Genomic DNA, 20,760 nt, shown 5'->3' with positions numbered 1-20,760 from the left:
TTCAGAGAAGCTGTAGAAATCCAAAAAGACGCGAACAGTTTCAACAAGAAAGAGGAAAGCCTTAAGGTAAACAGATCCTGGCTTCCCGTACTGCAGCGAACGACCATCGCAGGTAGCAAGAGGAGAACCGCACCGGAAATGACCGCGGAGAAGCCTACGGACGTTGGCGCGCCAGGTACATACAGTCTGCGGCCGCGAGCTCACCTCCAGTTCACCACCGGCAATGGAGGGTGAAGCTTTGACAATGCCAGCCACTTGTGCTGGCGAAACGTCAGAAAAAACATTAGATGAACGTCGGCCGCAGAACACGAGACAGAAGCCAATAGGCAGTTTGTCAACAAGTGGCCAAGAAAGCCTTAACAATTTTGTATAAAGTGTAGATTGCTAGGTATTGAGAGATATGTTAATTTTAAACTGTTTTTGCTTTATGTTCATTTCAGTACCTTTTCCTTTATGTATTTCTTACATGTCTCTAGTCTGATAACTGACAATGTGTTCCTCATACAGCATGTCATCTGTGACTTGAATGCCTTTTGTTAATGAAGTTTAGTGCATTTGCTCCAGATGGCATGTTGGTTTGTATGATATGTTTGTTAGGTAAAATGTTACATAATGTGAATTTGGTGAAGTTAATGTTGATGGTAATTTTACATTATTTCACTGTTGTTCCTTTAAATTTATGGAAAAGGTTTGCAGCAAATGGATGACAGAGCTTAGAGACAATCATTATACACCTAAACCCGTCTCCTGTTTGATACATGTCTACAGAAAAAGAATGTGGCAGTTGTTTGATCTTAGGTTTTCCCGGCATACAGAAATCTTCAAAATTTCTCAGGTATTCAGCCAGGTAGCATTGTCCAAAAGGCACGATATTTCGGCAAGCCGACTTCTTGCCATCTTCAGGCCTTCTTGGTGTCTGATTGATCTCTGATGGATGCCGACTTTATATAATCTCCACCCCTCCCCGCATCCCGCTTCCGTGCGGTCTGCGGCTGGTGGTGGGGGGAAAGGCGGCGCTGGGTGGTGGGGAAAGCACGGCACCCTGCAACAGATCATGGGCCGCAGTCCTTCCGCGGCTACGGCTGCTTGCGGAACTCTGCCATCGTGGTGACAATGTTTCTTCTTCTTCTTCTTCTTCTTCTTCTTCTTCAGGTGTCCTGACAGGAGCGGATTTATGTGTAGACTGTCGTTGTGTTTTAATCATACTCAAAGCTGGATCTCAGGCTTTGCTTAACTGGAAACCGCTATCTTTATTTATTAGTTCGTCATGCAGCCAGATCTCCACTGCCTCTTTGAGGATACAGTCCCAGAAGGTGTTCGATTGCTATAACACCTTTGTGCCATCGTAGTTCGTGTCATGTCCATGTGAGATGCAGTGCTCTGTCACGGCGGACTTGGTCGGCTGTGCATTGCCTGTGTGGCGTTTATGTTCACTAGATCTCTCCTGTACCGTCCGGATGGTCTGGCCTATATACATTTCCCCGCACTGGCAAGGGATGCTGTGAACTCCCGGTTTCCAGTGTCCTAAGTCATCCTTGACTGATCCTAATAATGTTTTTGTTTTGGATGGAGGACGAAACATGCACTTGACATTATATTTTCTGAGTATTCTGCCAATCTTTGCCAATGTGTTCCCGACATATGGTATGATCGCTGTCTCAACTGGTTTGCCTTCGTCCTCAGAAGGCTGCGGTTTCGGCTTCTTTGGTCTTAAGGTGCGTTTTATCAGCCAGTTGTTGTAACTGTTTGTGCAGAACATGGCCTGCAAGTGCTGCAATTCAGCTGCTAGGCTGTCACAGTCCGAGATTTCGCTTGCTACATGCATCAGTGTGCTCAGAACACTCTCACTCTGTGAAGAAGCTTGACAGCTGGAGGCATGCAGGTACAAACCTGTATTCGGCTTATGGCAGATGCTTTGTCCTAGTGTGCCATCTGGTCTTTGCTTGACGAGCACATCTAGAAATGGAAGCTGGTTGTTTTGTTCTACCTCCATCGTGAACTTGATATTCTGGTGCAGTGAGTTCAGGTGCTGCAGAAAGTCTTGGAGGCGTTGTCGTCCGTGCGGCCAGATTATGAATGTATTATCTACATATCAAAAAAAGCAAGAGAGCTACTGGTGATAGTGGACAGCCCATCGTTACTCCATTTGTTTTTCGTAGTAGTTCCCATTGAACAGAAAGTATGTTGACGTAAGTACTAATTCAAAAACTTTGGTTACTGTTGGTCTGAATTTTTCTCCTATGAGGCTTAGGGAGCCTCTTAGAGGTACTAGAACCTGTGAACAATGTCTTCTGAATTACATAAGTGGTGCCCACATTTTCCTACTAAAGGTCTCATTTTCACTGCTAGATGATTTACCAAGTTGTGTGTTGACACCACAGTATTGCTCACAACTGAGGGAAGTGATGTGTTGTGCTTATGAATTTTAGGCAATCCATATAGCCTGGGAGGAGTATACTTGATGGGAGTGAATATACATGTCAATTTTAAGCATCTTATTGCCTTCTTATCAATCTCCAAACCCTCATCCCCCCCTCCCCCCACCCTTCTCAGTTAATACTAGTTTGTTGTCAAATATGTATACACATGCTTCTATGAAGTTTACACATTGCAGTTAATGTGCTTCTCTTTTCTTTCAGATGGTGCTAGTAGTTATTGGAAATAGAATTAAACAGTCAGAAGTTGGCAATCTAGAGAATACTGCCAGTAAGGCAGCTCACTGGGCTGCAAGGGAGAAAATAAAGCATTTTGAAGTGAATGCCATGGATAGGAGCACTCTGTTTGAACCTTTCGTGTACCTTACATCAAGACTCAACCCACCACCAAATAAAAGCACTTTCCCACAGTTGAGCATGGTTAGGAAAAGTATTGGAAGGCCTGACACGAATTAACAGCACTGTTACATTGGTGTAATTATCCTAAGAACTGGATAAATTTATACAGCATTTACTACCAGCTTGCTTTTTTCTGCTGGAGCCAGTACAGCAGTTGACTAAGAGATGTGTATTTTGTCTAGCTAATATAGAGCTACTCTCAGACCTATCATTTAAAAATGTTGTATTAGCCCACCAAATGTTTTTTGCAAATGTTGCAGATCTAGAAGGTTATTGTTTTGTGTTGAGCTCAGCAGCTCATTTTCAACAGAAGGGAGAATGGTGGGATAAGCATGAGATTTACAGTATTGGCAAAGAGTGTAACTGGGTGTTATTGTTTCATTTTTTTATCTTGTGAAAAAAAATTGCATAATAAAACTAAAACATTCATCTGTTCTGCTTTTACGCTTCTTGTTATTGGTTGGGTCTTCATTCCATATTCACTATATTATTGAATGTAATAGAGGGAAACATTCCACATGGGAAAAATATATCTAAAAAGAAAGATGATGAGACTTACCAAACAAAAGTGCTGGCAGGTCGATAGACACACAAACATACACACAAAATTCAAGCTTTCGCAACAAACGGTTGCTTTGTCAGGAAAGAGGGAAGGAGAGGGAAAGACGAAAGGATGTGGGTTTTAAGGGAGAGGGTAAGGAGTCATTCCAATCCCGGGAGCGGAAAGACTTACCTTAGGAGGAAAAAAGGACAGGTATACACTCGCACACACACTTATATCCATCCGCATATACACAGACACAAGCAGACATGAATGTCTGCTTGTGTCTGTGTATATGGAGATTTAGTGTTGTTTTATGAATGGTTTCATCTCGTATAATATTGTAAGTAATGTCAACCGTATAAAGAAGAAAAATCAGTCCAGAAACATGAGAGAAAAAACATGGATACAGTTGTGTGTGGGTGTAGATTAATCAAAAGATAAGCTGAGCTAGAGTGAAGCTGGAGGATGGAAAGCACGTAGACAGGGGTGGAGGTGGATGTGCAAGTGGAAGTGCATGAAGATGGGTTAGCCAAGTTGAGGTCAGGGTGATTGCACAATCAAAGGATGTGTTACAAGGACACATCTCATCTATAGAATGTCTGCTTGTGTCTGTGTATATGCGGATGGATATGTGTGTGTGTGCGAGTGTATACCTGTCCTTTTTTCCCCCTAAGGTAAGTCTTTCCACTCCCGGGATTGGAATGACTCCTTACCTTCTCCCTTAAAACCCACATCCTTTCGTCTTTCCCTCTCCTTCCCTCTTTCCTGATGAAGCAACCGTTTGTTGCGAAAGCTTGAATTTTGTGTGTATGTTTGTGTTTGTTTGTGTGTCTATCGACCTGCCAGCGCTTTTGTTTGGTAAGTCTCATCATCTTTCTTTTCACTATATGATTGTTAATAGTTATTATAAATAGTGAGTATTGAGGCTGTTATTTCGTAATGAACCATAATCCTGATGTTCTGTTCCAATGTACTTTACATAAAATCTATTCAGAACAATATGCTCTAGCTCTCATCCCTGCGTCTGAGTGACCTACCCTTTCTTTCCAACCTTCACCAAACTTGTCTCACTGAGAAAGGAAGGAATAGTTTTGAAATCGAAAAGTGTTTCTTGTACTTTATTGTGTGTCTATTGGCAGTACTGAAAATTTTGCTTTCTGAAGATAAGTACTGACCAGGAATCCTGTCTCATAATTTTATAGTTTGCTTAAGTGGGTTTTCTGCTGTCTATGACTGAAAATTTTGCAGCAAAATATCACTTAAATATTCTACACAAGCAAGTATTATGAGCTTTACAGTTGTGTGTGTTGCAGTTTTCACACAACAGGATTGTCTTGATGTTCTTGATAGTCCTAATTGATTTTTCCAAACTTGGAAGATGTGTTTTTGGTGCAATGTGTTTCTTTGTGAGTAATTTCACTAGTTCCACTGAGAATCCACTAATTCCTGTCAGTCTATGTGAATTCCAACTAGGATCTACTGTAGTCTGCAAGACACAAATATAATAATCAGAAACAACAAGATGTTGCAATGTGATTTTGTTTGGCAGTGCCTCAGTGTTGTCACTATTGTGTTGAAGATTTTAGTGTTTTGCCAACAGCCATTTGCACTTCACAGTTGAAAGCTGGCAACAGCTCCATCAGCTGCCAGGGACCTTCTTCCTCTGACTCTACTATTAGTGTATTACCAGTAATTCCTTTCAGTATTTACTCACAAGGATCATACTCCAACATAAACTTACATTCCTTTTCTCTCCTCATATTTGCCACTCATTCATAATGGATTCCTGCCCCTTCTACTTGTATCTTATCCGAAAAGCCTTTCTATCCCTAGCTAGCAAAGACCTATTTCCACATCATTTTCCTTTAATGCTGCCCCAGCTGTGGAATTCCTTAATGACCAACTATAAAAATTCCATTTTCTGGATCCCACCCTCTAAATCTTCAGACTGTGCCATTCTGTACTCCTTAGAAATGCAGTACTACATAATCAAATTTCCATGGCACAGGCGTCCCTTTAAGATTCTCGTATTATGCAACCCAGTTTCCTACATCCCGTATTCCAATTAGTTAGTTTTTTTGCTTTCCAATAATTAGAACAACATTGCAAATATCATCTCAAAGTAGTTATCCAATTTATTGTGTTCCTACTCTTGCCACAGAATACCACTCCTCAAGACAACCTATCCAACCCCTGGGGACCAAGTCCCCTCCCCTCCACAATAACCCCCCTGGTGCACAGACCCTTGCTCACCTCTTCCATTTGTCACATTCCGTGAAACTCTCTCTCATCAACCCACAAAGCTCAGAACCCAAAAACCCACAACTCTGTTGTTAAATTATCAATTAGGAACTATAGTCATTCCTTGAATCCATTTCCTTCCCTATCCTAAGGCCATCTTGGACTCCCATTGTAACTTATTCCTGTACTCCCATGGAAAGAATCTCTGCCCAAGTTGACAAACATCTCCAACTTATTGCCTGCTACTTAACTTCTTCCTAAATTGAGGATAGAAACCACTTCCTTCATTTCCTGTCCACTGTCCTACCTCATTACCAACTGCGTCCTTGCGTGTCACTGTAGACACTACCTCACTATATGGTAACATACCCCAATTCCACAACCTTGCCCCTATTGAACATTACATTGCCCAACATTTTGCCAACCCCAAATGGCCATTTCATTTCTCATTGACATGTCAAACTATGTCCTTACACATAATTCCATAACTCCTTCTCCTTTGAGGAGAAGAATCACCCACCTTACAGTCAAGCCACCTGTAGATTGTGCATGTGCAGTTACAATAAATCCATTTTCCATTGTGCTGACGATATTTACAGATAGGTGCTACCCTCCAAACCTAGTTCACAAAACATTTCCCATGCTATATATACACACCTGGTCCTAATTCTCTTACCACCTCCACAAATGATCTACTGAGAATCACCCTCTTTGTTACCCATATCATTCCAGAGTGGAACAACTTTGCCACTCTCCCAGTCTGTGAAACATTCTGATCCATCTGTAGGCTACACCTGCACCAACCCCTTGTCACATGGGTTGTATCCTGATAAAAGACCCAAATCCAAAACCTGTTCTATGTCCCTGATATAGCTTAGCTCAGTATATTCCAGTCCCTGTCCCATCAAGTGCAGGCCCACTTGTGGAAGCAGTCATGTCATATATCAACTCTGCTTTAATGTCAACACAGTCTGTTGTCTTAGCATTAAGTGCGTCTTGGCATTAAGTGCCCACACAAATGAATGACAACCACAAAGACCAAAGTTGACCAACTACTGGCAGAGCACAAAGTGTGTGCCTACAGTTGTTTTCTAATGACCTGTGGCGTTTGGATTCCCATCAACACCAACTTCTTTGTATTCTATAGATGAGATGTGTCCTTGTAACACATCCTTTGATTGTGCAATCACCCTGACCTCAACTTGGCTAACCCATCTTCATGCACTTCCATTTGCACATCCAGTTCCACCCCTGTCTACGTGCTTTCCATCCTCCAGCTTCACTCCAGCTCAGCTTATCTTTTGATTAATCTACACCCACACACAACTGTATCCATGTTTTTTCTCTCATGTTTCTGGACTGATTTTTCTTCTTTATACGGTTGACATTACTTACATTATTATACGAGATGAAACCATTCATAAAACAACACTAAATCTCCAAAAAATGTGAATATCAGATGTTGAAGTAAAAAGAGTTCATGTTGGATCCTATTGAACTTTACGGAAGTGATGGTTAACACATGGCTCTTGAAGTTTTCCAAAAACTCAGCAAATGTTGTTAACAAAGGAGTATTGGTATGGGGTGTTACAGGACAGGACAGAACATCAGGAATAAGAACATCAGGCATTTAGGTGTTTGTGAAAACATGTGACTTGCTAGAGATGGTTTGATCTGAGCAGAGAAGTTGCATAGTGACAAGACTGACAAGATTCAACATGTAGATACTCAGCTTAAAAATTAAAGGCAATGTGTTTTGTTTCTTGTTTGAGATAATTAATTTGAGGTAACTTATATGTTGCAATTAACATTTTCATCCTTTCCTTTTTCAAATTATTGTTTCTTTCTAAAATGTAAGCAATGAGTGTTTTGGTTTGAATTGTATAATCTCCCCTCCTAAGTTAGCCCATACACACCCTGATGTGTTCATTACTTGTGACTCTTATCACAAGGAGACTGTATTTGTCCTTGCCTTCTCATTTTTGTTGGAAATTGAATGTAATACCATTTCTGTACAAAAATAATATGTCCTGTTCAACTATTTCTGTTTTTGTCTGAAGTTTCTAGTGTTTAAAATATTGTGCTAGAGAATCTTACATTTTTTTATTTTTTTGCAGAAAAAATTATTTATTTGTGTTAATTGTAACATTAATGTATTTATGTCAACACATTTAAAAAATGATAAATTGTGAAGACTTCTTGAGTTAAACTCAGTGTCTTAGTTTTAGAAAAACATTTAAAAACTATTGGCCACTATCTTGACAGCCAGAATTTGCAGTATTGTGTACAAGTCAACTGTACAGTCTAACCCCAGTGTTCCAGTACAAGTAAAGCAGGCTGCATTCTTATGGAAAATGCTATAAAATGAGACAAAAGTAAGTTATTTTTGGTGATTTCTGTTTTAAACTAGGGAAATATAATGTGCGGTTAATGTATGTAATACAGTATTTGTTGCAGTGTTATTTACCTGTGATAATATTCCACATTCCTTGTTATTTCTTGGCACATTCTGTGCTGTGCTTTTGGTTATAATTATGTCAAGTGAGGTTTTGTGAAAATAACAACACAGGAAAATATTTTTATAAATAAAATGATTGATCACAATTCAGAAATAAGGCACCACATTTTCACACTGAAAGTGTGGAACTTGAATGACACTTTCTTCTGGAACACTTTGACCTGTTAATGTTGGGAGAACTGCCACTGTTCTGTTACATATACCACACTTGGGGATGCTGTAAAAGATGAATTTTACATTTCTTCAAGAGATTAATTTTAAGTTCTTTCTTCGAACATATTGTTGTAGAAAAGCATATTGTCTTGTTTGTTTTAGTTACATATTGCCGTGTGTTTCTTTTCTTTTTTTCCCATCATATTGCCATATTTATATATGGATCTGTTCTTAACCAGCAAGAATTTAATTTACAGAAATTTACAAAATTTTAATTTACTGATTATAAACAAAATTTCATATTGAAAATGATATGGCTCAATACAAATCTTAGAACACTAAAAGGTTAGTTGTTTCCAAGTATTCTCTTGGCTACCACTTTTATAAATGTTCATAGTAGCATGAAATTCAGAGTAGTGTCCCTTGCTTGTATCTCAAATTTTAGAAATCAGGTGCAAAATAAAATAATCGAATCATTAAAAATTGATACATCGTTTAATTTTAATTAGAAAAATTTGATAAAACTCTTCAGTTTAAAACAAAAGATTGATCACATTATTCAGCTGTGTTGTCTGTCAGCCTGTGGTGGAATCCCATATACTTGGTGAAAATAAACTTGTATGTTTTACAGGCAAGACACTTTGTAAGTTAAAAAAGGAAACAAAAACACTTTATGTAAAAAAAAGTCATTAAGTAAAAATGAATGTCTTTTAGATATGCCAGTTTTAGTTATGCATGGCCAGAGTGGTGTTCCTCCTCCTTGTGGACATTGTCATACCTGAACTGACATCCATACCCAGACCTTTCATACAAGACAGTGCCTTGTCTTTTGGTTTTGCACAAAGTAAGCTCTTTAGCCCACACAGTGGACTTATAAACAACATTGATCTCAGATATAGAAATAAATTACAAGTTTCTTGAACACTGAATTGCTGTGGTCTTTGCACACATATACATGAATGAAATAAATATATGATGCATTGGAACTGGAAACTGTTCAACATCACCATCGCAATACCCATTTCAGTTTTCGCAGCAGTATTCTTGTTCCAAAGATGTAGTCCCAAAACTTGCTGGAGATACCAAATCCTGAAAATGCGATGTTATTAAAAATGAGGGTGACATATTTTCAGAAAAGAAACAAATACTTCTAAGTATGTTTCCATAGATGTTTTTAGCGCTAGTTTAGTAGTAATCACAATTAATTTGATACTCCTTTCTCCAATTATGTTTTTATCCAAGCTAATGGTGTGTATAGGAAAATTAAAGCCAAAGATATGACAATTCTTCATATAACCAGTGATGAGCACACCTAAATACATGTTGACAAAAAATTTGATTCATATTTACTATAGCATACATATTTCAGAATCATGATAATATATACTCATATACAATGTGCAATCTGGAAAGTAATGTCACTTTATACCCCCCTCCCCATGCTCCTGTATTGGTTTCAATATACCGTATTTACTCGAATCTAAGCCGCACTTTTTTTCCGGTTTTCGTAATCCAAAAAACCGCCTGCGGCTTAGAATCGAGTGCAAAGCAAGCGGAAGTTACGAAAAATGTTGGTACGTGCCGCCACAACTAACTTCTGCCGTCGAATACATGTAGCGCGACACAGGCATGCTTTGTAGGCACAAAGATAAATACTGGTGCCAAAACCTCTGCGTCAATAAATAAATTTTAAAAAAAAGTGGAAGACGAGTTTTTTTTCTCCGCCGCGAGTTTCGACCACTGCATTTTCATACATTATCCAACGAAGTAAATACAAATTCCGTATTGTTCATCTTCGAATGTAGCACAATTTCAGTGTACTACGAAAATCTGACTGGCAAGACTGTTTGGGATGTTTGTCAATATGGCCAACTCCACGTTCTGAATTTTTTCCTATCTGTGAGAAGAGATGGTTGCTAATAGGAACCTGATGAAATTTGAATCACATACAGTATTCTCTTCACCATAAGAATAATACGAATATAAACATTTTGCCATGTATTCTTTCGTGTTTGCTGCTATCTCATTTAAAGCCTGTCTGCCTAATAAACTACAAAACTAGAGTGAGACAACAGCAAACGCGGAAGAATATACGTATCGTGTCATGTTTATATTCGTATTATTCTTATGCCTAATAATGATACAGTCTGAAATGAAGCACGGCAAGTGATTAGATTTTTAAATCTAAGATGACTCTAATTTCTGTGCAGAATTTGATGTAATAAAGAAGCGGCCGCAAAGATTTTCAAATGGAGAAAAATTTTCGCCTAACTCTCGTTCAGAACATGTTCTATCATACGCAGTCTATTATTTGATTCTTGTTAATCATTATCAAAGAAAGCAGCAGTGTAAGTAACAACAAATAGCAGTCTCTTGCCATTGTTTCGCTAATGAGACGATTCCTCTCTTTTTTGTTTTAATTGTACGCGGCGGTAGCGCGCACAAAAGCAAGCCATGCCGCGAGCTGCGACAGGCCGTAAACACGCACTATCAGAATGCGACAAACAATGCATGACACAGTGCAGTAATGCATTTTCAGATTAAGAGTGATGCAAACACCTATAACAAAGAAAACGGCACTTATCAGATCAAAGCAAAATAGGCAATTGATTCAAACCGGACGAAGCACTTGAAAAAGGAAGGATACCCGTATAAATACGGACGGAGCGCCTGACGCATAGCAATGGCTACGTGGTAAAGCTTAACTGCTAAGCTTACGACTCGAACCAAACTACTGTAGCTGTATTGTCATTCATTCGACCTAAATTGTGTTCTCATATTACAATGGACCAACTTTGTTTCGATTTGGAGGCGTGGCCTAAAACTTTTCTCTCTCCTTGAATTTCGAGTCTCAAATTTCAGGTGCGGCTTAGATTCGGGAAATTTTTTTTTTCCTTGATTTCGAGTCTCATTTTTCAGGTGCGGCTTAGATTCGAGTGCAGCTTAGATTCGAGTAAATACGGTAGTCAGACCAGTTGGGTTACAAGGAGGAGGATTTTACAACTTTTCATTGCCGTTCAGTTTATTCTGCCTTGAGCTCGGGAGCTTCAGTATTGGTGTTTCATGGAACCTCCTGATAGCGCAATTTCGTAACACTTGATGAAGTCAACAAAGTTTGTCCTAGCCTCAACAAAAGTCTTGTCAGCACCTTCCAAATGAATCATAAAGTCTGAGAGGACTCTGCTTTTCCATGTTCTCTAGTTTCAAAATGGTTGAGGTAGTTGAAGGGGTGCCAAGAAGAGATGAATGATGGTCCTCACTGTGGACAGCCATCAGTGAAAAATTGACACAGATCTGTATCAAGTTCAGGATCTTTTCAACACCAACCATCAAATGAGTATGTGGATGACAACCACAAGAATAACTGATTGGTGACTGTAAGTGAACTGTTTTAGTGTGTACAAATGGAACCTTAATTTTTGTACAGTGTCATTACAGGCAGTGAAGTATGGGTGTTAGAGACTTTTTCAGTAACAAATGTGAAATTTACAAAGAATGTGTAGCCTAAGGGCAGATAGTCAACACTGTCTAATGTGCTCGAGTGATTGAGAAAAAGGATCATCTGAATGCAATATGAGATCACAGATAACTGCCAATAGTGCCATGACAGTGCTTCCATCCACCCTGCTTGTGAGAGTGTCCCTGGCCAAGCACAACTTGGCAACACTGCCCCAGTCCTCATACAATCCTACATGGCTTTAGCAGACTTTTTCCAAAAAGAGTAGCCTGAGAGGAGTCCGTCTTGGGACCATCAGGGTGATCCAGATCTCCATGATTGAAATAAATTAACTTTTAGAAGTAAGGAATCTGGTATTATGTTTGAGAGGATTGGGAGGGGGGACGAGGGGGGGGGGAGGACAGACATTAGTGGATGAAAAAATGTAGTTGAATATCACACTAGTGAATATTAATCATGAAGTTTTTGGTTGTAATCAAATGATGTCTGGTATCCATACATCCATACAGTGTGTTTCAGGAGGAAACAGACTTAATTTATGTAAGTGATAGCATAGACTATTGAGAGAAAAAAAAAACCATATTAGTAATTATATTCTCTGCTATCAGTGTGTAGTCACTAGCTCTGATTAACAACACATCCCTCTACATGAGATGGGAGATGCATTAAGTTCATGGTGGCGTATTTGGGCATGATTGTAGAGGAAAAAACAACAAATAACTGTCTATTTATTTAACATTACTTGTAATGTTCCTGGTCCTGATAGTTCCAAACAGCTTCGTGCTGCAAGCTGTTTACAGAAGATAATTCTTGTATGAAAAGCTTTTCTCTCAGAATAGTTTTGATGATCACTTCCTCCTGTATATTGACTTGAGTGAAAGAGAGTTTTGTGGTATGAGCACAGAATTTGGTGCTAAGCTTCAGTATTAAGACAAACAGAAGAAGGGAATGAGAACAGAGGGGAAGAGGAAATGAGTGGCTCGAACCTGCATATGCAGCTAAAGGTACAATGCAAAAAACATTAAATATACATTGCCATCATTAATGACTATCAGCTTCAGATTGATTCCCTGGGACTTGCTGATACTATTCTCAGTGTTTGTGCTACTAATGGAACATATCCGGATAAATGTATCAATATATTTCTTTCCACTGCACCTCGCTTTCCATATCATAAAGCATTTCACAGTCTGAGTACTGTGTGCCTTACAATCACAAAGTTCCAATCCAACCTATATCCTCCCCCTTGTATTATTCACTTTCTGTCTTGGTATGATTGACTTCTTACCAGTTTAACCTCATTTTCACAGTAACTGTATTGTTATTGTAGAAAGAGGTTGTATGATTAAGCTTTCTTGGTACAAGATGGAAGACATTCCTCAACTGAGAGTGAATTCTGCTTAGTTTTGAAGAAAAGTAATATCTAAACCAAGCAATTGCTTGAGGAAATCCACATTAAAACTTTTCCTGTTTGTGATCTGTCAGCTCTTGCATAAACTTTGCGCTAATACCTTTCATATTGAGATCACTGCATACAATCAACCAACAATAGTACTTGAATCAGATTGGTGTAGAGATCTTAGAGTTCCCATTACTCGTAGATGGCACTGATCTATCCTTCTCATTGAGCAATATCAAATAGCACTTTACAAGTATTATAGGTGCAAAGGTAAACTGTATATGCATGACCAAATTATTGAATGTTTCAAGTTTTTCTGTGTCAGTTTTAATTTGTGTAAATTAATTTGTTTTTATTAGGCATTGAAACAGTCTCGGATAGTGTTATTTTCTGATTTCAACAGCTGCAGGTACCATGAACTACTAACGGCTATGCATTGAACTTTATGCCCTCTGTTACATTCAAACAATAGCTAAGTTAGTGATGTTTATATGTGTATTCTTGCCTTCATACCTTTGTACTTTCCTTAATAAATTGCACCATGATTTGCTTATGACAGTCAGTTATATACTTACCATTGTCATGTTCGGTGAAGTGGTGTTGGTTGTGGTACCTTTTCATTTCATATAGGTATGAATCTGGGTTAGGCGATCCATGGTGAAGATAGTAATGTATGAGGTCATATGCTATATACCCTGAAAAATTAAAATGATGATGTTTTAGTTCAAAGATTCAGGTGGGTAACACGAGATAGTAATAGCAAACTTTTTTGAACAAAACCTGAAATAATGTCTTATCTAAGGTGTAAATGGATAAAATAAGTGTAGAGCATTATCTTTTGTAAAATGAATGTGTTGGCCAGTAGAAAATATTGCCATCAGCTGACAATACTTTTAGCTCCCAGATATCTCTATTAATCTGTAAAAGTTCAGTGATGGATGACTGCACTCATTGGAAAGGTTGAGAAGTTTTCACACATGTTATGGACATTTCAAGAAACACATAGCATAGCTAATATCTCCAGAAATCTTCAATTCTGTTGTAACAACTGTGAGATCTGTGATCTATATCTCAGCAGCAAAGGCATAAAATGGTTACAAATATCTAGACTTAGTGAAATGAAGGTAAAAATTTATAAAATGTTTACTAATTCCTATACCTAAGAAAAGTAGCCCTAATGCTGGCAGATAAGACGTACCTGCTATGGATCCAGCACAAATGAAGTCAGCCAGTGAAGCAGGGAAAAGTATGATGTAGATTAAATATACTATACTTGTTATGATGGCAGCAGGCACTGGGGGGAAAACCAGTCTGCCTGGGTCAAATGGTACCTGTAAACAATTTTAAAATCGTGAGCATTTAAGTTTATCAGGATACATTTATCATAAAAAATGCATTGACTTAAAAATTAGCTGGAGTTTAGAATGAGTAAGTGGTGTTAGAGGCATGGTATAACTACAAAGTACAAAAGTAATGCACTATATGAGAACCATTCAATCAGAGTAATGGATACAGAATGGGCAGAACATGCTGTGTGCATAAGGACAGGTCATACAAGACTCTAACTCTTGTAAATTGGAAGGAACTTAGAATATTTGTGTTTGGAAACAACTTTGAAATTTGGCTTCAACAAATGGCTTTGCTTCTTGTATTTCTGTGCATGTTATAAAGCAGAAACCACAAGATATTAAACAATAATTTAGAGATTAATTCTTTTTTGAATGATTGTATTGTGTGTAGAAAAACTGAATAAAGAGGATCCTGTTATTTGAAAAAGTAGCTTGCTAATTTTGTTTCGGACAACAAGGACAGCTTTAGGTGAACTGTTAGACTTTACATTCCGGGTAAGCCAGTTCTAAGGACAGAGGAAGTTAAGGGCATACCATATCCAAAACTACCACACATAGTAATTGCAAAGTGGTGTTCAAACCAACCTTGAGGACAGCTTTATGAAACCTTACTATGTAGAGCTGTCCTGTCCGTAAGTGTCTGGGTAAGCCAGCTGTCTGGGTAAGTCAGTTCTAAGGGCAGAGGGCATACCATATCCAAAACTACCACACATAGTAGGGTGCCGACTTATAAAAAATATTGGAGGGGGGGGATCTTGTCCCGGGAAATTTTCTAAATTTTAGATGAAAAATAGTAGTTTTAAAGTTTTTTTAAGCATTTTATAGTCGTATGATCAATATTAGAACCCCAAAAACTGGCATCTCAATAACTCGACACTCTGGGAAACTCGACAAGCTTGACACATTTTTTGGTTTTGAAAAAAAGAAACAAAACATAAACACACACGGTATTTTCGTAAAAAGCTAATTTAATTTACAGTAATAATCATGCTTATAGACTTTTACAGAGCAGTGAATATGTAGCTCTGAAAAGACTGAAATTATATTTAAATAAATCCTAAACTATCATTAAAAGAACAAAACATGAAATACTGCTGTCACACAGTAATGGCACTTGGATTAATAAGTGAAATAGCTAATTTAAGCATACTTTGAATAAGGCTCAGGGTTCATTAAATAAAAACAATATTTCAAAGTTAATGCTTTAATACAGTTAATAAAGTTAATACAGTATGCCTAATACTTTCAATTGAAAAGTATGCAAGTAGCGGGTTTTAGTTGGGTCTTACACCCTAAAAATATTTAAGTATTTGAAAATAACTAATACAGTACTATAGTAATACAGTACTAAACTAGTACTAATGTTCTGAAACTGAAAATTTAACATTATGTATGCATTTAATTCTCTATTTTATAAAGATTTTTAATATTGCTCTAAATGCCATTATTAGGGCTAGAGTGTCTTTAGAAAGGTTCAAATGTCGACCATCTGACTGGTTGACTGAATATGAAGTCGTTGATGATTGGTCAGATATCCAATTCATCCAAAACATCTTGGTGAGCATGAAGAACAGCCAAGTTGTTCAATCGCTTTTGTCCCATTGTTGATCGGAGATATGACTTCAGACGTCGTTGCTGTCATGATTGGAACTACTTGGAGAAGCTTAATGCACATCACTACTTCACATAACATTTCTCCAACTGCAGGCTCTCGTGTAATGTACTTTCTTACATCATGCATGTTTATTAAGACCACTTATTTTTTATTTGCGATATCGGCTAACATATTCAAGTGTAAGCGCAGTCTCTCAATGTCTAGGTCATTTTTGAAAAACTCAGTTGATTTTTTCAAATTTATTTCACCTCTGTTTGCTAAAAGCTAGCACTCTTGTTCAATTGCAATGACCTGTGCGAGTCCAATTGAAGCAAACCGCCCAGTAATGCAAAATTGAACCGTTTCACAAACTTCAATGTAAATAGCTTTGTAGTATTCTTTTTGGATTTTGAAAGTGTGTGATGAGCTGGCTTCATTGTTTTCAGACTTCTTTGATATCCTTCGAGTCCGAGGGAGTGAAGGATCATCAACTTGTGAAGGGTTTTCTTTTAAACATTCTTTTAAACACAATTCCCAAAAGTGTGGCCATTGAATTTTTTCACTGAATCCTCTACTGGGCTCATTGTATGGCAATAAAGACGTAAAAAGAAATAAGTCTTTAATTGTAACATTGACTCGAGCTAGCCTGCACATTTGTAACCTGCCTCTGTTTTGTCCTCTGCAGAAAATGTTTCAAAAAACTCAAGAAGTTCTTCAAAGTTTTTTTTAATATTCTTGAGTCAGGCAAAGGGATTGTAGACCAGCTTGGTTGTTGGCACTCTCACAGCATATGCTTCTGTAAAGTCCCATCCTTTTGTTGGATTCCCTTACAGTGTTTATTAAGTCCTTGGCTAAACCCATAATATCCCTCATAGATGTAAGATGGCGGAGACTGTCTACAACTGCCAAGTCTAAACTGTGAGCAGTGCAGTGCACATAATGTGCTTTTGGTTGTACATCCAAAACTAACCTTTTTACTCCTTTGAACTTGCCTCTCATATTCAAGGCTCCATCACAGCACTGTCCTTTTTAAGTTATCCATTGACAAATCAAGATAAGCAAAAACGTCTTTTAAAATACTAAACAGAGTTTGTGATTCAGTGTTTGGGGTCTCGTATAAGCCAATAAAGTCTTCATTGATGATTAAGGAACCATCGACAGCACGAATACAACATGACACTTGTTCGTGAATCAAAGAATCACTTGTTTCGTCAACCATAACAGAAAAATGTTCAGTCTTCTTGAGTGAAGCCAATACCTTTCCCAGTACAGACTTTACTAGTAGATCAATGATCTCATTTTGAATATCGTGGGACGTCCACTTATACCCCAAACGCCCTAACCAGTTTTTAAACTCAGGTATGTCATTCTTTCAGATTTCCAACAACTGAAAAAAATTTGAGTTTACATCTTTGTGCCGTCTAATTGCTAGTTCTTGTTGGCATAGAAATTGCACAGTAGTAAAAATTGTCTCAAGATCTAAATGGCCTTTCTTCATATCACTATCTAACTGTTCATTCAATTGGGAGGCCGCACTTTGGTTAGTGATAGAATTTAGTTTCAGAACACCTTTATGTGTAAATGTATTTTCATGAAGACAGAATTTTTCCAAAGCCAAAGCCTTTTTCCAGTTAGAAAACCCTATGGAAGGAAATGCATCTTCTTTTTTTTTTTTTTGAAGAAAATTGTAATAGATTTTCAGCATCTGCCTCTTTGCAGGCTTTGCAAAAAACTTTTTCGGTAGATGCTTCATATTCTAGCCATGTATATTTGATCAACCAAGACTTCTGAAATGATCTTCCCTTACCAGATTGTCCATGTTTCGGCTGTGAACAGTTCTCGCCTGAAGACGATGAAGCAATTGACGACACAATAATTGTTGGAGGTTGGCTTGCAGTGCCTTTTTGGTAACAAATTTTTCCATTGCAAACTTAATTCACAGTACACTAAGAGACTAAAGTATATGAATAAAATATAGTCATATAAAATAGTCCACTAGACACTAAAGGCAGAACACTAAACACGTCTGCAGCATGCACGGAATGAAACTATCCACACAGAATGACTGCGACAGCAGGGTGGGCTTTATATAGCTGCGGTGTCGTAATGTCTCAAAGTGTTAATGCGATGCGAGGCGGAGGGTTCCAGGTGCTTCTGCTCCAGTCCTTTTGATGTCGTCGCGGCCACAGAGCTGGCCCACCAGCACCAGATTTTACCCGAAGGTTCATGCACCGGGACAAAAGTGTGCCCGCAGCACCATAACACTATCATGATTCACACCACGCATTTAACCTGCTTACTACCATAATAATTATTTGTTTTAACACATTACTGAAAGTATTTTAAAAGGTAACTATCATCAAACATGGAAAATAAAAAATTCCAACATAATTTTGTGATTTTACAAAGCATAATATAACTAATAATTTTCTTAAATGATTGCGGGGGCTCCGCCCACCCCAAATGAATTTTTGAGGGGGCTCAGTCCCCCTCAGGCTCCATGGAGTTGGCGCCTGTGCAGAGGGTTATCTGTGGTGAGATCATACTAACATATGGTTTCTAAAGAGGTGCATAGCCTTTTCAATAACTGTAGGGACAGCAGTCTGAGTGATTGACTGATCTACTGTTATTACACTAGCCAACTTGACTGTGTGTGATGTTACCATTGGCAACTGAAAGCAAGGAGAAACTACAGTCATTATATTTACTCAGAAGCAGCAGCTCTATTGTGTGTTTTAATAGTGATGGAATCTTCCTGGGCAAAATAATCCAAAGGTAAAATACAATCCTGTTTTGTATCCTTGGGGTGGGACTGCTTGGAAAATGATGTTATCACCTGGCTTCTACTAGTCATTCCTTACTCCTGTAGATAAATCATGTTAGCACATGGCTTATTTAATGAATGGTCTGGTAATACAGCTGTCAGTAACTGCCATGATTGGCATGATTACATTCTTCTTAGAGTCTTCTTGCTTCACATATCATGCCATACCTACATACCAAGTGGAACAGTTTTGTCGTATTCTTCCTCCCGTGGGTTTTAATAAATCTGAGAGAACATCATCTACACCAGATACCTTGTTTCAGCTTAGGGTCTTGCAGAGTTACGTGAAATTCTTCTCCCAGGATTGCATCCCCCTTTTCATTAAATTGCCTCCAGGTTCCATTCATTTATATTCATATTAATTTCACTCTGAGCAGTGCAATAGTTTTGAGATTTCATAACAACAAATGCGAGGGTGTTATGAAAACAATGCCTCCAAATTTTTTATGTGAAAACTGTTAAAATTTTTTAACTAAAACAAACATTATTAACATTCTACATCTTCATTCTTCACACCTCCATAATTGCAGCTGCAGGCCTCTGCTGCCAGAGGGCTCCAAATTATAGCATGTAACATGGTGGTGAGATTCACTGTAATCGATCATACTCCATTCAGTCCTGACTTGACCCAATCCAAGTTTCATCTGTTTCCAAAATTCAAAGCACACCTTCAAGAACTTCGGTTTGATAGTGATGGAGCGGTGCAAGTAGAGGTGAGGTTGTGGCTCTATGAACAAAGTCAAACATTCTACAGTGATGGTATCAAGAAACTGGTCTTTCCTTGGGAGAAATGTGCTTGTTGCGTGGATGACTATGTTGAGAAAGAAATATGTTGACATGAAGAATAAAGATGTAGTATGTTCATAAAGTTTGTTTTGTTTGAGAAGATTTAAGAGTTGTCACACAAAAATTTGTTAGCATTACTTTTCCGCATGCTCTCATGGTTCTGGGTGCACTTGCTACTAGTGGGTGTCCATTATATGCCCCACCTTTTTGCAGACTGATGCGGAATTGATAGCTTTGTTTATATGGCAGTGCAGGGTGGGAATTTGGTTTGTAATGAGCCTCCCATGCTGATACTAGCCTGCTAGCCCACACTTATCTTCAGAAGAAGAAATTCAGCACTGCTGATACATCTACATGTTTACAATTCACAATTAAGTGCTACTAAAAGTAGAAAAAAAAATCTGTTCCTGACTTTTTCTTTCATAGTGGAAGAAAGAGGGATATGTTGAGGAAGGAGGGGACATCACTCAGATCTTAGCTCGACAGTGGGTGAGGGTGCCAAAAGATTAAGGAGGAGGCATCAGAATGTGCAAGTACAAAGATGGTTCATTTTTAATCAGTTTGCAATCTTTGATCCAGAGGTTGTAGAAGAACAGAATGACAAGAAAAGATGGATTGAGAGGAAGATAAAAAGAGAGATGAATGAATAACTACATTTAAGAACTTGAAGTAAATAAGAAAGAGATGAGAGACAGAAACAAAAAGAGGGAGACAGACGGAAATATGAAGACAAAAATGTAAAAATAAGATGAAGAGAGAGAAAAAAGGGAAAAAAAAGAAATTGGGGGGGGGGGGGGGGAGGAATACAAACTTTAAGAGTGTGAGAAACTGTATTAGTAGTACTCGAATTTCATTCTGGAGGTCGGTGCTGGCCAGCCATATGGTATCCTTGTATTTTGCAGTTTTCTTAGGTGAAATCTCCTTTTGACATAAAAAGGACGACAAAGCAGCCAAAGGAAAGGATCAGCAAGAGCTGCAAAATATAAAAGGTAAGGAAACTTCTACCCTATATGAAATTCTGCAGTTATGTTATTCAGTTTCTGATAAATGGTGTTCCAGAC

General features: G+C 38.2%; 2 protein-coding genes across 6 annotated transcripts in view; one reads left to right on the top strand and one right to left on the bottom strand.

The window, feature by feature from the left end:
- The window catches only part of LOC126092459 (NF-kappa-B inhibitor-interacting Ras-like protein 2), a 63,786-nt gene extending 60,319 nt beyond the window's left edge, over positions 1-3,467 (top strand). The window contains exon 4 of one of the 2 annotated variants that reach the window (XM_049908061.1): positions 2,640-3,467. In XM_049908061.1, coding sequence (XP_049764018.1) covers positions 2,640-2,891 — 252 coding nt within the window. In that variant the 3' untranslated portion in view covers positions 2,892-3,467. The remainder of the gene's footprint in view (positions 1-2,639) is intronic. The other variant, XM_049908060.1, reaches the window with a different exon arrangement.
- Positions 3,468-7,740: 4,273 nt separating this feature from the next.
- LOC126092022 (fatty acid 2-hydroxylase) overlaps positions 7,741-20,760 on the bottom strand; it is a 622,506-nt gene continuing 609,486 nt past the window's right edge. For all 4 annotated transcript variants that reach the window (XM_049907412.1, XM_049907414.1, XM_049907416.1 and 1 more), the window contains 3 exons: positions 14,345-14,477; positions 13,722-13,841; positions 7,741-9,379 (listed from right to left, as the gene is read on the bottom strand). In XM_049907412.1, coding sequence (XP_049763369.1) covers positions 9,294-9,379; positions 13,722-13,841; positions 14,345-14,477 — 339 coding nt within the window. In that variant the 3' untranslated portion in view covers positions 7,741-9,293. The remainder of the gene's footprint in view (positions 9,380-13,721; positions 13,842-14,344; positions 14,478-20,760) is intronic.

This window comes from Schistocerca cancellata, chromosome 7 (genome assembly GCF_023864275.1).
Source record: "Schistocerca cancellata isolate TAMUIC-IGC-003103 chromosome 7, iqSchCanc2.1, whole genome shotgun sequence".
Lineage (NCBI taxonomy): Eukaryota > Metazoa > Arthropoda > Insecta > Orthoptera > Acrididae > Schistocerca > Schistocerca cancellata.
The sequence above is the reverse complement of the archived record's forward strand: the minus strand, read 5'-3'. Positions and strand labels throughout refer to the sequence as shown.